The sequence below is a fragment of the Medicago truncatula genome, chromosome 1, assembly GCF_003473485.1.
Source record: "Medicago truncatula cultivar Jemalong A17 chromosome 1, MtrunA17r5.0-ANR, whole genome shotgun sequence".
Taxonomy (NCBI): Eukaryota; Viridiplantae; Streptophyta; class Magnoliopsida; order Fabales; family Fabaceae; genus Medicago; species Medicago truncatula.
In genome coordinates, this window is record NC_053042.1 from 36848110 (window position 1) to 36860172 (window position 12063).

Sequence of the window (12063 nt, forward strand, 5' to 3'; positions counted from 1 at the left end):
TCAATCACTACTTTTGGTCCCTATTTTTAAGTTAATTTTTATATTTTTTTAATGAAATTATGAAGAAATGTATAGAATATTGTAACAAAAATTCATCAAAATAATTAGAATTTTTTAACAAAACATAAATTAATTATGAATTTTTAACCATAAAAAATATAAAAATTCATATTAGATTCATGTTTTGTTAAAAAATTCTAATATTTTTTGGGAGAGGCTCTTATAATATTATGAATTTTTTTGCAAAATTTTGTTCAAAAATATAAATTCTACATATGAGTTTACTTTAAAAGAGGGATCAAAAGTGAAGATGGAAAAATTTTGAGGGACTTAAAGTTGAAGGAAAATTTTAGAGGGACTAAAACAAAAATTTGATATATTTATAGGGACCAAAAACATATTTAACCCATAATAAAATGATATATGCTTCTCTCTTTTTTTTTTTTTTTTTTGAAAAATATGCTTCTCTCTTTAAAAAATAAATAAAAATAAGGACTAAAATTAGTGCCGACGCCGTCAGTATATTCTTTTTTTTTTTTTCTTTTTTTCGATAAGTCCAAGAGAAAGTTAGGCATCCGGGAGAATCTGAAGCATCCCAACTAGGTTGGCACCCAACAGAAGCCCCCATGCTCTACCGCCTTTCCAATACGTAATATTATTAAAAAAAAAAAGGAAAAATATTTACAATAAGGGGGACTAGGAAAAAACTCTCAAAAGAAAAAATAAATATATACAGAAAAGAAGGACCTGAAATGGCTAAGGAAATCTATAATTAAGCATTCCATTCCCGTCCCTTGCAAAATCCGCCAACAAATAAGAAGACAACATAGTGAACCACACGTATTATCTGGTATCGCATGACCTAAAACTTCCAAAAAATAATATTTATTTAAACGGTGGAAGAGGACCCTTAGGAAAAATCCGTCAGTATATTCACACAGCTTATAACTTCATTTATTCTGTTTATGATTTTGATTCCAATCATGTAGGAAAAATGTACATATTTAACTTTGTGGACCAGAAACATAGTTATCTTAAAAAATAGTATATGTAAAAAGTGTAGACGTATTTTTGTGTGTGGAGGAATTGGATTCTCTATGGTTGGTTTTTAAATTGCACCACCGTGCAGTTCCAATTTGATGGTAATGGTAATAGTTTCTCAACAAGTTGTTTATCTATAAGATGAAACTTCTTCAACAAGGATCACCAACAGTTTATACCTAAACTGTAGATAGATGATTCCAATTGTTTTTCTAAAGTTAACAATATGCCTGCAATGCAGATGATTGGACGAAATCATAGAGTATCAGAGTGATTTCATGTTAAGAACCCAAGAATTGAATTCTCAAGAAATATCAGATATCATGGAAGATACATGTATAAGCATAAGTTTTTTTTTTTTTTTAATGGTGGTTAGAGTTTGAACCCAGAACTTATATATATTATGTATTGCCTCTATCAGCTGACCTAAGTTCAGGAGAGACAATATAAGGGTTAGAATAGAGTATATAATAGTTATTTTCAAAACAGAATTACGAATCAGGCTTACATGCAATATAATGAATTTCCAATTGATGACGGTGTAAAATTTGTTTTACTATAAGTGAATAGCAATTAAATTTTAAATATATTTATAGGCCCTCAAAAATAAAATAAAAAATCAAGTTAAATCCCTAAATAAATTTGTCCAATTTTAATCTCTATATTGTTTTACGTGGACAAAAATTGGACAAATACAATAATAATAATAATAATAATAATAATAATAATAAACAATGAAACTTCATTTTCCCCCCTTAAATATACATTTAGCCCCCTAAAAAAATTAGCTTAGCTTCGTCGCCGATTTTGATTTTGACAAGTTGATCAAAAGTAGTAGCTTTCTCAAAAGAATATCAAGTTATTTTGGGATTTCTAAATAGTGAAATGATATTTGAACAATCATTTTATGATAACTTTTGTGATAATTTTTTCTCTCATACTCACACGTTATATTCTTAATTTCTCTTCAATTGCTTTGATTTTGTATCAACCCTTACATTTTTTTATATATTTTAGTTGTCTAATAAATTATTTTAAAAGTGGGTTTTCAAATAACATTCCTCTCCAAATAATCCGCACAACAGACATTTCAATATGTAGATGCCTAGTTATCTTCATCCAAAGAGGGTTCGGATATATTTGTTTAGTGCTAACATTAGGCCTCCACACATACGTTGGACCAACCTGAGGATAAGTTCCACTAATAGTATTGAGAGATAACTCCATTCCTTCAACATGGTGTCTAATCAAAGATATCTAGCCAAAGAAAGGAATAAGACCATATTTACTAAAGATGTAGATGTTATGAATCAAGCATTTACTATTAAATCAAGCTTCCCCAAGTGCATCGTGTCATGCTTAAACAAATGCAATATAGCCCCGAGCATAAAAGTTGTTAGCATTTTATATATTTTCTATTATACTAGTATAATTTTGAGATAATCATCTGCCCTGTTTCAGTTTGATTCCAATAATCATCAATGGATTGTAAATAATTAAGGAAAGAAAAAACCACTTAACACAAATTAGACAATGATGATCATCCAAATGACTCATTAGACGAGTTTCAAATGTATATATCAAATATTCATAGTCCTTCTTTTCTTGCATCTGTCAATTTTTTCCATAACATCCCAACTTGGCACATGACTAAAAATGTCACAGTAAATCAAACGCATAAATACCCATTAAGACTTTGTGTATGGATAAACAACTTAATTAAATGTTTATGGTATAAATACTTATCATATGTAGAAGTTCTTTCTATAGATAAAAATAAAATAAGTTAAACTATTTTTATATAAGTTGTTTTCATAAATTATATGTTGTGCTTATGAAAAAAAGATGAAAACAACTTATAGGCATGTCACAATTTCTATAAGGTTTTATGTGTTTAGACCCTGTAAATATGGGTCATTTAAAAATTAGTCCTTGAATTTATTAATCCTGACATTTTGTCGCTACAAAATTTAATCAGTTAAAATTTGGTCCCTAAATCCATTTAATGACTGCCACATCACTGATTAAGAGGTAATGATGTTGAGTCATTAAAAGCTATACTGAATGGACAAAAATGCCCTTAATTATTCCATACAAATTTAAAAGGACCAAAATACCCTCCTATTCTTCTTCTTCCATTAGACAAAAACGATATTTTTTCTTGAAAAATTCTCCAGAAAATCTCCAATATAGAAACAAAACCATCAATTATCAAGCACAGAACTTTCGAATCATTCCACCTGCAAGCATGAAAACATAGCCACCTGCGAGCACGAAAAGTTGCGACGAATGGACACAACGTTTTCCCGGTGGCAGAGGGTTAGTTTGCTCGACGACGACGACGAGTTGTTCTTCAAATATGCACCATGTTAGCACGGAGGCCGAGGGTTAATTTGCACAAAAACACAACAAAAACGAGAACAGTTTGTGAAAATGGAGAGCAGTTCGTGATCCAGGAAAACAAAATCCTTGAGATGACTGGTTTTTTATTTAATTTTGTACATAATCAAATGAATAAACGAGATTTGTTTATGAAAGGGGATGTTAAAGTATGCTATATGGATACACGATCGATGGGAATTTCTAGAAAATGGAGAGCAACATGTAGAAGAAACAGAGAAGAGAATGTCGCAGATGAAGAGAAGAGAAGAGGAGGATTTCCGGGGTATTTTGGTCCGTTCACATGAAATAAGTCAATCAGAGGTGACACGTTGGCTAATGAGTGGTGTGGCACTGATTAACTAGGTTGATGGACCAAATCTTAAATAATTAAATTTTGCAGTGGCGAAATGCCAGAATTAACAAATTCATGGACCAATTCTTAAATGACCCCTATTTGCACGGACTAAACACGTATAAAAGCCTTTCTATAAACTCTGCCAAATGCTTATAAGCTATAACAATATATAAGCTTAAATAAGTGAATCCAAATGTACGCTTGAACTCATGGCCTTGTAAATGTAGATAATCAAACAACTACAAAACATTTAAGCATATAAACACCATCAAACACCCAAAGTGTCATAGTCTTAAAGTGAAAAAATATTGGAAAAATCAAGTACCACACATTAAATAAAGATAGAGCCTAATTAGAGTTTATAAAGAGTGAAACTCTTCACGCCTTTGATAAAGAAGAATACATATCGAATCCACAAGGACTCGTGTAGTACTAAAATCGATCAACAAATATTATTATTTTGATTGTAAAAAGATTGACCGTTTATGCATAAATTGGTCTTTGCAGTTTAAATAATAAAACAAAAATAGAAAGATTATATTGTCGAGATTAAGATTTGTTAATTAATAGAGATGCTAAAACTGATTGACAAATATTATTATTTTGTGTATGAAAAGACCAATTAGTTGTGCATAAATTGGTCTTTGTAGTTTAAATAATAAAACAATAATGGAAATATTATTTAGCTGGGATTAAGATTCATTATTTTCTTGATCGATTATATATCCTCCTAGTTTGATTACATCTCCATCTATCTTTCATCGTATGTTGACATGTACGTCTAATGACGCGAAATCCATTATATCAATTGACTTCCGATAATAGCCGATTGATTCAATAACATATTACCATATAATTTATATGAATGCAAACCTAACACTATGTCTAAGCATTAACATCTACACATAATTTAATTCAAATTCTTTACATAAAAAGTTGAGGTCTCGTACTTACTAAATAATAATATCATTTTTGGAATGAACGCCAAAAAAAGCATTAAGGATATAATCAAATCAAAGACATAATGAATACTGGAATTTGTATATTATCTAAAGAACCCAAAATGTGTATGTGTAAAACGTGATCCACCATAAGTCAAGTCCAATCTTCTATTTATACCAATGGTCATTCTTTCTTCAATCTTGGGTTTATTCTTTTCTTAATTCACAACCGCCATTCCTTTTGCTTTCTAGCTGTCTTTTTATCTCATCTTATATGTTGTAATCTTCATAGGTTGAGCTTTATTTTTGCAGCATTTGTAACAACATCACGTACTCACTTGCTTTTATTTGCTTTATCTATATGAATTTGTTATATATATTTTTTCTTTAGTTGATTTGAGCTGCCTTTTTAACAGCCTGCAAAAGTGAAATTTCGCTAGGCAAATTCAGCTCGCTAGCGACTCGATGTTTCTTCAAAGAGACGGAAATGTCAACTTATCGCGCGTAGCGCATTTACCCTTTCAATTTTCTTTGATCTTTATAAAATCCACGCTTTGAGCTTGCTCTTACTCGACTAGCAAATGTGTTTTGCCTTATAATTCTTATTTTTTTTTTTAATCATTTTTGGCAATTGAGCTAAAAACCCTACATAATAGAAGAGAAATAAGTATAATAAACTTAACTGACTTAAGACTATAAATATTATGTATCTATAATAAATTGAGGGTTTTTATATAAATTACTTGCCAAACAAGTTTAATAAATGTTATGTAAACTAACATGATTTTGACACTTATCAACCTTACAAATCCATTTTGTAAAGATAAGTCAAGGCCAATTTAAAAATATAATATGCTATCTTAAAAAAATTTAGACCACTCATTATTTATATCCATACGCTAAATTCAATAGTCCTTGACACACTTGTCCAAAAAAACCTTAATCAAAATCCACTGTGGTTTGTCATCGACATAAATTTCCTACTCGCCATAAATCTATAGCCCTAACAAAAACAAAAGTTGTAACAACTAAATTCTTAAATCACAATTTTTTTTATATTCATAAATCACAATTTAGTGATAGAGTTCCTACCTCAACTTAAGGTTGAATTAAATTTATCAATTTTTTGATAGTGGTCGGGGTTTGAACCCCAGATAAATTAGACCACTGTGGAATTTAGAAGAATAAAAAAACTCTGGCATTATCTATTTTGATTAAATTTTCAGATCATGGGCCTTTGGACAGCAAAAACTCAAATATTCCCCCTGGCTGAACCCACAAAATCTTTCTAGGAAAACGACAAACCATGTGTTTAATTTGGCGACATATGGTATTGAGAAACAAAGAATCGCAAAAAAGAATAAACAAATGTGACGAAGAATTTCATTATAAAAAATGAATAAAATCAATTAATTATGTACATAGAAATTGAGTAAATATATTGGTTAAAAATTTGAGTAAAATATCAATAAAGAATTTATTCTCTAGTTCATGAAAGGAAAGTCACATGCCTCCTATGTGCTATTCAATGGACAAATTGAACTTGTTGCTTCCGATGCGACTTTTGAGTTTTGAGTTGGATTCAAAGCAAGTTGAGGACAAGACCAAGATTAGGATAACAAGGTTGAACTTAAGGCTATTATTTTTACCGACATGCTAACAAAGTTAATGGTATATGCTAAAAAAATTTCGTTTGGGGTTGACCTAGTGGTTGGTTTGGAATCTTGGAGTTTACTCCTTCAGAGGTCTCAAGTTCGATTTCCTCTGGTGCCCATTTTGGTGGGCTAAGTCCATGCAGAGCTTGCTCTGGCTTTAAACGGGGTCCCTGCAAGTGGATGGTGGGATTGATCCCCTCAGATTAATCGATTCTTAGATTGGATACCGAATTTAAAAAAAAAAAACAAATAACAATTATTTATTGGAACTTTTTTCTTTCAATTTTTTGAAAATAAATTGACACAATTTCAGTGCATAATTTATATTTGTTGTATACTAACATATGCCCTTATTTTAATTCGTGGGATATTTTTTTTCTCTTTTCTTTTTCATTTCAATTCTTTGGTAGAGTTTTTTAGAAGGAAAGTGTATGTAATTGCTCATACCTTAAAGTCTGTTTGGTTTAACGGAACCACGAGAGAGGTGAGATTTCAATAGAGGGGAGAGGAAGTGAAAGGATGTGATGTATTTTAATTAAATATATGTTTTTTTAAGAAGACAAAACGAAATATATTAATATCAAAAAAACATCATCCCTAACACAAGACGTATCAGAGAAGAACAATAAAGTGTAGACAACACTAGCAACGGGATAAAGAGACCGACAATAAACACAAAAGGAAAAATTAACCAATGGCAAGACAAACAAAAGGAATAAGCCACCAACTATGATAATCAAAAATAAAAATAACATATTTTATTTTCAGGCATCGGAAAAAAAACAGCTTAATTTTATCCATAAGCGGATGGAATGAAGTTGTCTTATTTTTAAAAATTCTGCTATTCTGTTCACTCCAAATTACCCAAGCATTAAAGAGGCAAACTAAATGCATCATGGATAGACGAGCTTCTGAGGCACCTGTTGAATAACCAAACTTATGGAATATATGTTTGGTTCAAAAAAGTTGAGAGGAGGACAATAATTTTATTTAAATATATGTTTAGTTCATAAGGTTAGGGATTTATAACTAAATTATTATATTACCCTTAAAATTATACAACATTTGTATAGTTCACGAATTTGACTATGTAACAACTTTTAGCTTGATGAGACAGTCCTCATAAAAAGGGTAAGACAAAAAATAAGTATTCCCAAGAAGATATCCAAAAATTAGAAATCATTTTCCTCAAAAAAAAAAAAAAAAGAAATCATGAAGTGATTCTTCAACTATATATAATGTGATTTATCAACTAAAGATGATTTTTTTTTTTTTTTTTAACACAGACCTCACAAACAAAGTGTTGGAAGAAAAAATATAACATGAAAAGAAAAAAGAAGGTTAAGGAATGTAGGATGGAAAAATAAACAAGCGTGATAGGGTTTTAAATGTTGATTCGATTTACGTAAAAGCTATTTTTACATGAAAAATCAAGGTTATAATTGTTGATTTGATTTTATAAAAAAAAAAAAAAAAATCGTTGTTGCAGTAATATGAAAAAAAGTTAAGGAATAGAATGAAAAAAATAAACAAGTGTGATTTTTTTTTATTTTTTATAGGGAAAATAAACAAGTGTAATGAAATTTTAGTGATTACGTAAAGAAATTGGAGAACAGAAATAAGCTAAAAAAATAAAGTTGAGGGTAATTTTAAATTTTAATAAATAATCAAAGGTAATATGGTCAACATATTTATTATTTTAATGGTTCACACAAGAAATTTTATGTTAAAGTAATAAAATTAATATGTAACCATGGTGCAAGATGATTTTTTTTAAAAGATAAATGATAGTATTATGGTAAAAGTAACTTGAGACAATAAGAATACAATAACTGATCGATATTGAAATTAAAGCAATTAAGTTAATGTTCAAACTTTTGTTTGATGTAATGAAGGGCTTGAGATCAAGAGATGTGTTCCTTCGTAGGTCTCAAGTTTAACAAGTTTTTGCAGAGTTTTATATCGATTTCAATTGAACCTAAACTAATGAACGTTGATATTAATCAACCTTTAAATTGAATATTTAAAAAAAATAATGTTATAACGTTTAAAACATTCAAAGGGTGTAACAAAAATTCAAAGGTCTTTTATCAACAAATAAAAAAAATTCAATGGCCTTTAATAAAAAAATAACATTCGAAGGCAGCTATGTGTCTATTTTTCTTTTGATAAAAGATAGCTATGTGTCTTTCAATGTGCAGCAAGTTGGCAACGGTGCAAGGTTATTTTTAAAAGAAAAAATTGCAAAAGGAGAATTTTTTTATTTTTTTTGGTACACAAATGAGAAATTTTATTAATCACAATAACATTGATGATTATATTACAACAGTCTCAGATGAGATTTAAACTTTTTTTAAAAATACAAAGTTAAGTTTTAATCATTAAGATAACACCTCTTGAACACGCAAGGGTATTCAAATTTAGGTTAATTGAGTACCAACTTTAACCTTTAGTAAAATAAAAATAAAAATAAAAACAATTTAAACCATAGCAAAACCGTTAATTGAGTACCAAGAATAAATTTATTCAAGTGGTAAAGAATTTGGACTCTTAAGATAAATGGTCAAGAATTTGATCTTGAACTCCTTAAACGATGGTGAAAATTTTATGCTTAAAACATTGTAACAAAAAAAATTATTCGGTAACTAATTAGCCGCCCAATCCATGCTACGGCCGGTGTGACAGCTAAATCACAACAAAATGGTAGCTAAATGAGTTTTGCTAGAAACTAGCAACGAGTTAGCTACCATTTGTTTCGTAGCAAACCAGTGATTTTCTTGTAATGTAAGTTAATTTTGATTTAAGCTAAATGATATAAGCAATCAAATTTAATTTAAATTAATAAAATACTTATGAAGTAATACAACACTTTACATGTCTATTTTGAAGTCCCTTCGAACAAAAATGTCTATTCTGAAGTCGTAATCAGGAATATAATGTGTTTAGGAATCACATTCAATCACCCTTTATATGCATTCAGGAATCATATTCAATCCCCACAAAAAATAAAGATATCACCACCAAAAAAGGAATTTAAGTTGTATATATAATGTGCATGCGTTGAGCCTCTATAAGTGCAGAAAAGAAACATCACCACATCACTTATAAACTTATGGAGCAAAAAATATTCTCTCTTCTGCTTGTATACAGAGAGTTCAAGCCACACCTGCTCATGGTCTTAACCCAAGTTGGCTATACTTTAATATTTTTTATCACTCAAGCTTCGTTCAATCATGGAATGAGTCCTTATGTTTATGTTACGTACCGGCACGTTGTCGCTGGGATTGCGATGTTTCCTTTTGCATACTTTCTGGAGAGGTACATGTACATTTCTTTTCAAATGCATACAAGTTCTTATTTGTTGTTTTTATTAGGGTGCAATGGTGGTATGATCACACTTGAATTAATTTGTTTGTAATAAATAAATAAAGGGTCATGATAACCAATGCCTCTGAGGCACCGATTAAGGATACCATAGAGAAACAATTGATTTTGGTATAATAATAAATGATAGAACATTCATTACTTGATAAAAATTGTACTTGTTGTTTTTCTTGCAGAAGTGCAAGACCAAAGCTGACATTTGCTCTTTTGGTGGAGATTTTTGTGCTTTCAGCATTAGGGTAAGAACAAATAAAAAAATTACAGGATTAGTTTTAAGATAATTTTATAATTTTAACATATTATTGCAGGATCAGTTTGTCTATCAATTTGTACTTTGCAAGCTTAAAGTATACTTCTCCAACATTTCTTGCTTCCATGTACAACACCATAGCTTCCCTAACTTTCATTATTGCAGTGGCGCTCAGGTTTAAAACTCTTTAAATTATGGTTTGAGTTAAATATATTTTTAATCTCTATAATTTTTATTTTGCTTTTAGTCCCTCTAAACACTTTCAGTCTCCGTAATTTTTGGTTGACTAAAATGCAGGTTTGAGGTTATTGATCTTCGAAATCCACGTGGCATAGCAAAAGTACTTGGGACCTTGATCTCCTTAGCTGGTGTTATGACCATGACACTATACAAAGGACCTATAATGAGAAATTTGTGGGGTCCTCTAATCCATATTCAACAGAAAAGTGCTTCTACCCATGAGAGTTGGTTAAAGGGTTCACTTGTTACAATTTCATGTTGTGTCACAACTTCTATAGGCTACATTATGCAGGTTCTCATCTTAACTCATGACTAGTTTTTAGTTGGCAAATGCTAACAATTAATTTAGAAGGAAACTCATTAAATATTAAAACTAGAAAATTTTCATCAGAAATGCAACATTTGTATTATCTATTTTGAATGGTGCATTTTTCAAAGATTTTTTTTTCTTTTTTAACCATATCATAAGGATACATGTTAGCATGCGTCCTTATATGTTTTATGCAAACATTTTACGTCATACAGCCCTAAACCTAACCTTGACTTGGCCTGGCTCTAAAAGATATGAGACTTGTTTACTCTGAAATCATTACAACTCTAATATATTGCTTGTAATTGGATATTCAGGCATCTACTCTAAAAAGATACCCTGCTCAATTATCACTCACTACATGGATGTGCTTTATGGGAGCAGTACAATCAGCTGTTTTCACAATAATAGTAGAACATGATAACCCTTCAGCATGGATTATAGGATTCAACATTGACTTGTGGTCCATATTATATGGGGTTAAGTATCTTAGCAAGTACAATGTCTTTGTTATAGAAGTGTTACCAAAACAAGAGTTCTAACTTTATATATCAATCATTATCAATGATAGGGGATTTTTGTTGCTGGTTTGTTGACGTACATTCAACTGTGGTGCACTGAGAAAAAAGGACCAGTTTTTGTTACAGTCTTTAACCCTCTTTCTACCATATTTGTGGCAATTCTAGCATACTTTGTCCTTGGTGAAAATTTTTATTTGGGCAGGTAAAACTTTTCACTTACAATGTATCAAAAATTAATTCTTCTGAAATTACTATTGTGAATATGCAGCGATGTACAAGTTTTCAAGCATAATTAATTAGGGTTCTGAAATTTGCTTCTCAAAATTATTTTCAGCCTCATAGGTGCATTTATTGTCATCATGGGTTTGTATTTGTTGCTGTGGGGGAAAGAAGGTGACAAAGAGATTGATTTGAAGACCAAGCAGTGCAATAGTAGTGAAAACCAACAACTTGAAGTGTATGCATCCAAGTGAGAATAAGATAATATTTGTATATCATGATGAGGATTTGTAGGCTATTTCTAGCAATAATTTTTTTTCTTCCAAAGAAAGCTTATTTCAAATTTCATATCTAGATCAACAAAAACTCTAGCATTACAAAACTAAATATTAGGATGGTTCCGATTATTCATGCAATTAAAAATTTGTCATGAAATCAGAATAGTTATAGGGAAATGCTAACATATGCTCTAAAGGTATCTATTAATATATTAAAGATAAAAATTATATATCAGAAATTGTGTTAATTTATTTCTCAAAAGTTAAATACTTCATGTGAATTAATTACGTTCAATAAATACTTGTTATATTTAGAATCTTTAAGATGTGCACATGTGCACTTAAGTTAGCAAGACCCATAGTTATACTATACCAAACATTAAGTACAACAAGTAACAAAAATAAATAAAGTGTTGAATCAAAGGTGAAAAAAAGAAGAACAAGGTAGTTGATTATCATAATTGTGCATTTCTTAATTCATTACACA

At 30.0% G+C, this 12063-nt stretch overlaps 1 protein-coding gene across 1 annotated transcript; it reads left to right on the plus strand.

The window, feature by feature from the left end:
* Nucleotides 1–9380: 9380 nt before the first annotated feature.
* LOC25484418 (WAT1-related protein At5g07050) lies at nt 9381–11811 on the plus strand. Its single transcript, XM_013613225.3, has 7 exons — nt 9381–9692; nt 9935–9997; nt 10067–10183; nt 10306–10540; nt 10876–11037; nt 11130–11281; nt 11414–11811. The coding sequence occupies exons 1-7, from the start codon at nt 9487–9489 to the stop codon at nt 11550–11552; spliced, it is 1074 nt and encodes a 357-aa protein (XP_013468679.1). The 5' UTR covers nt 9381–9486; the 3' UTR covers nt 11553–11811.
* Nucleotides 11812–12063: the final 252 nt, after the last annotated feature.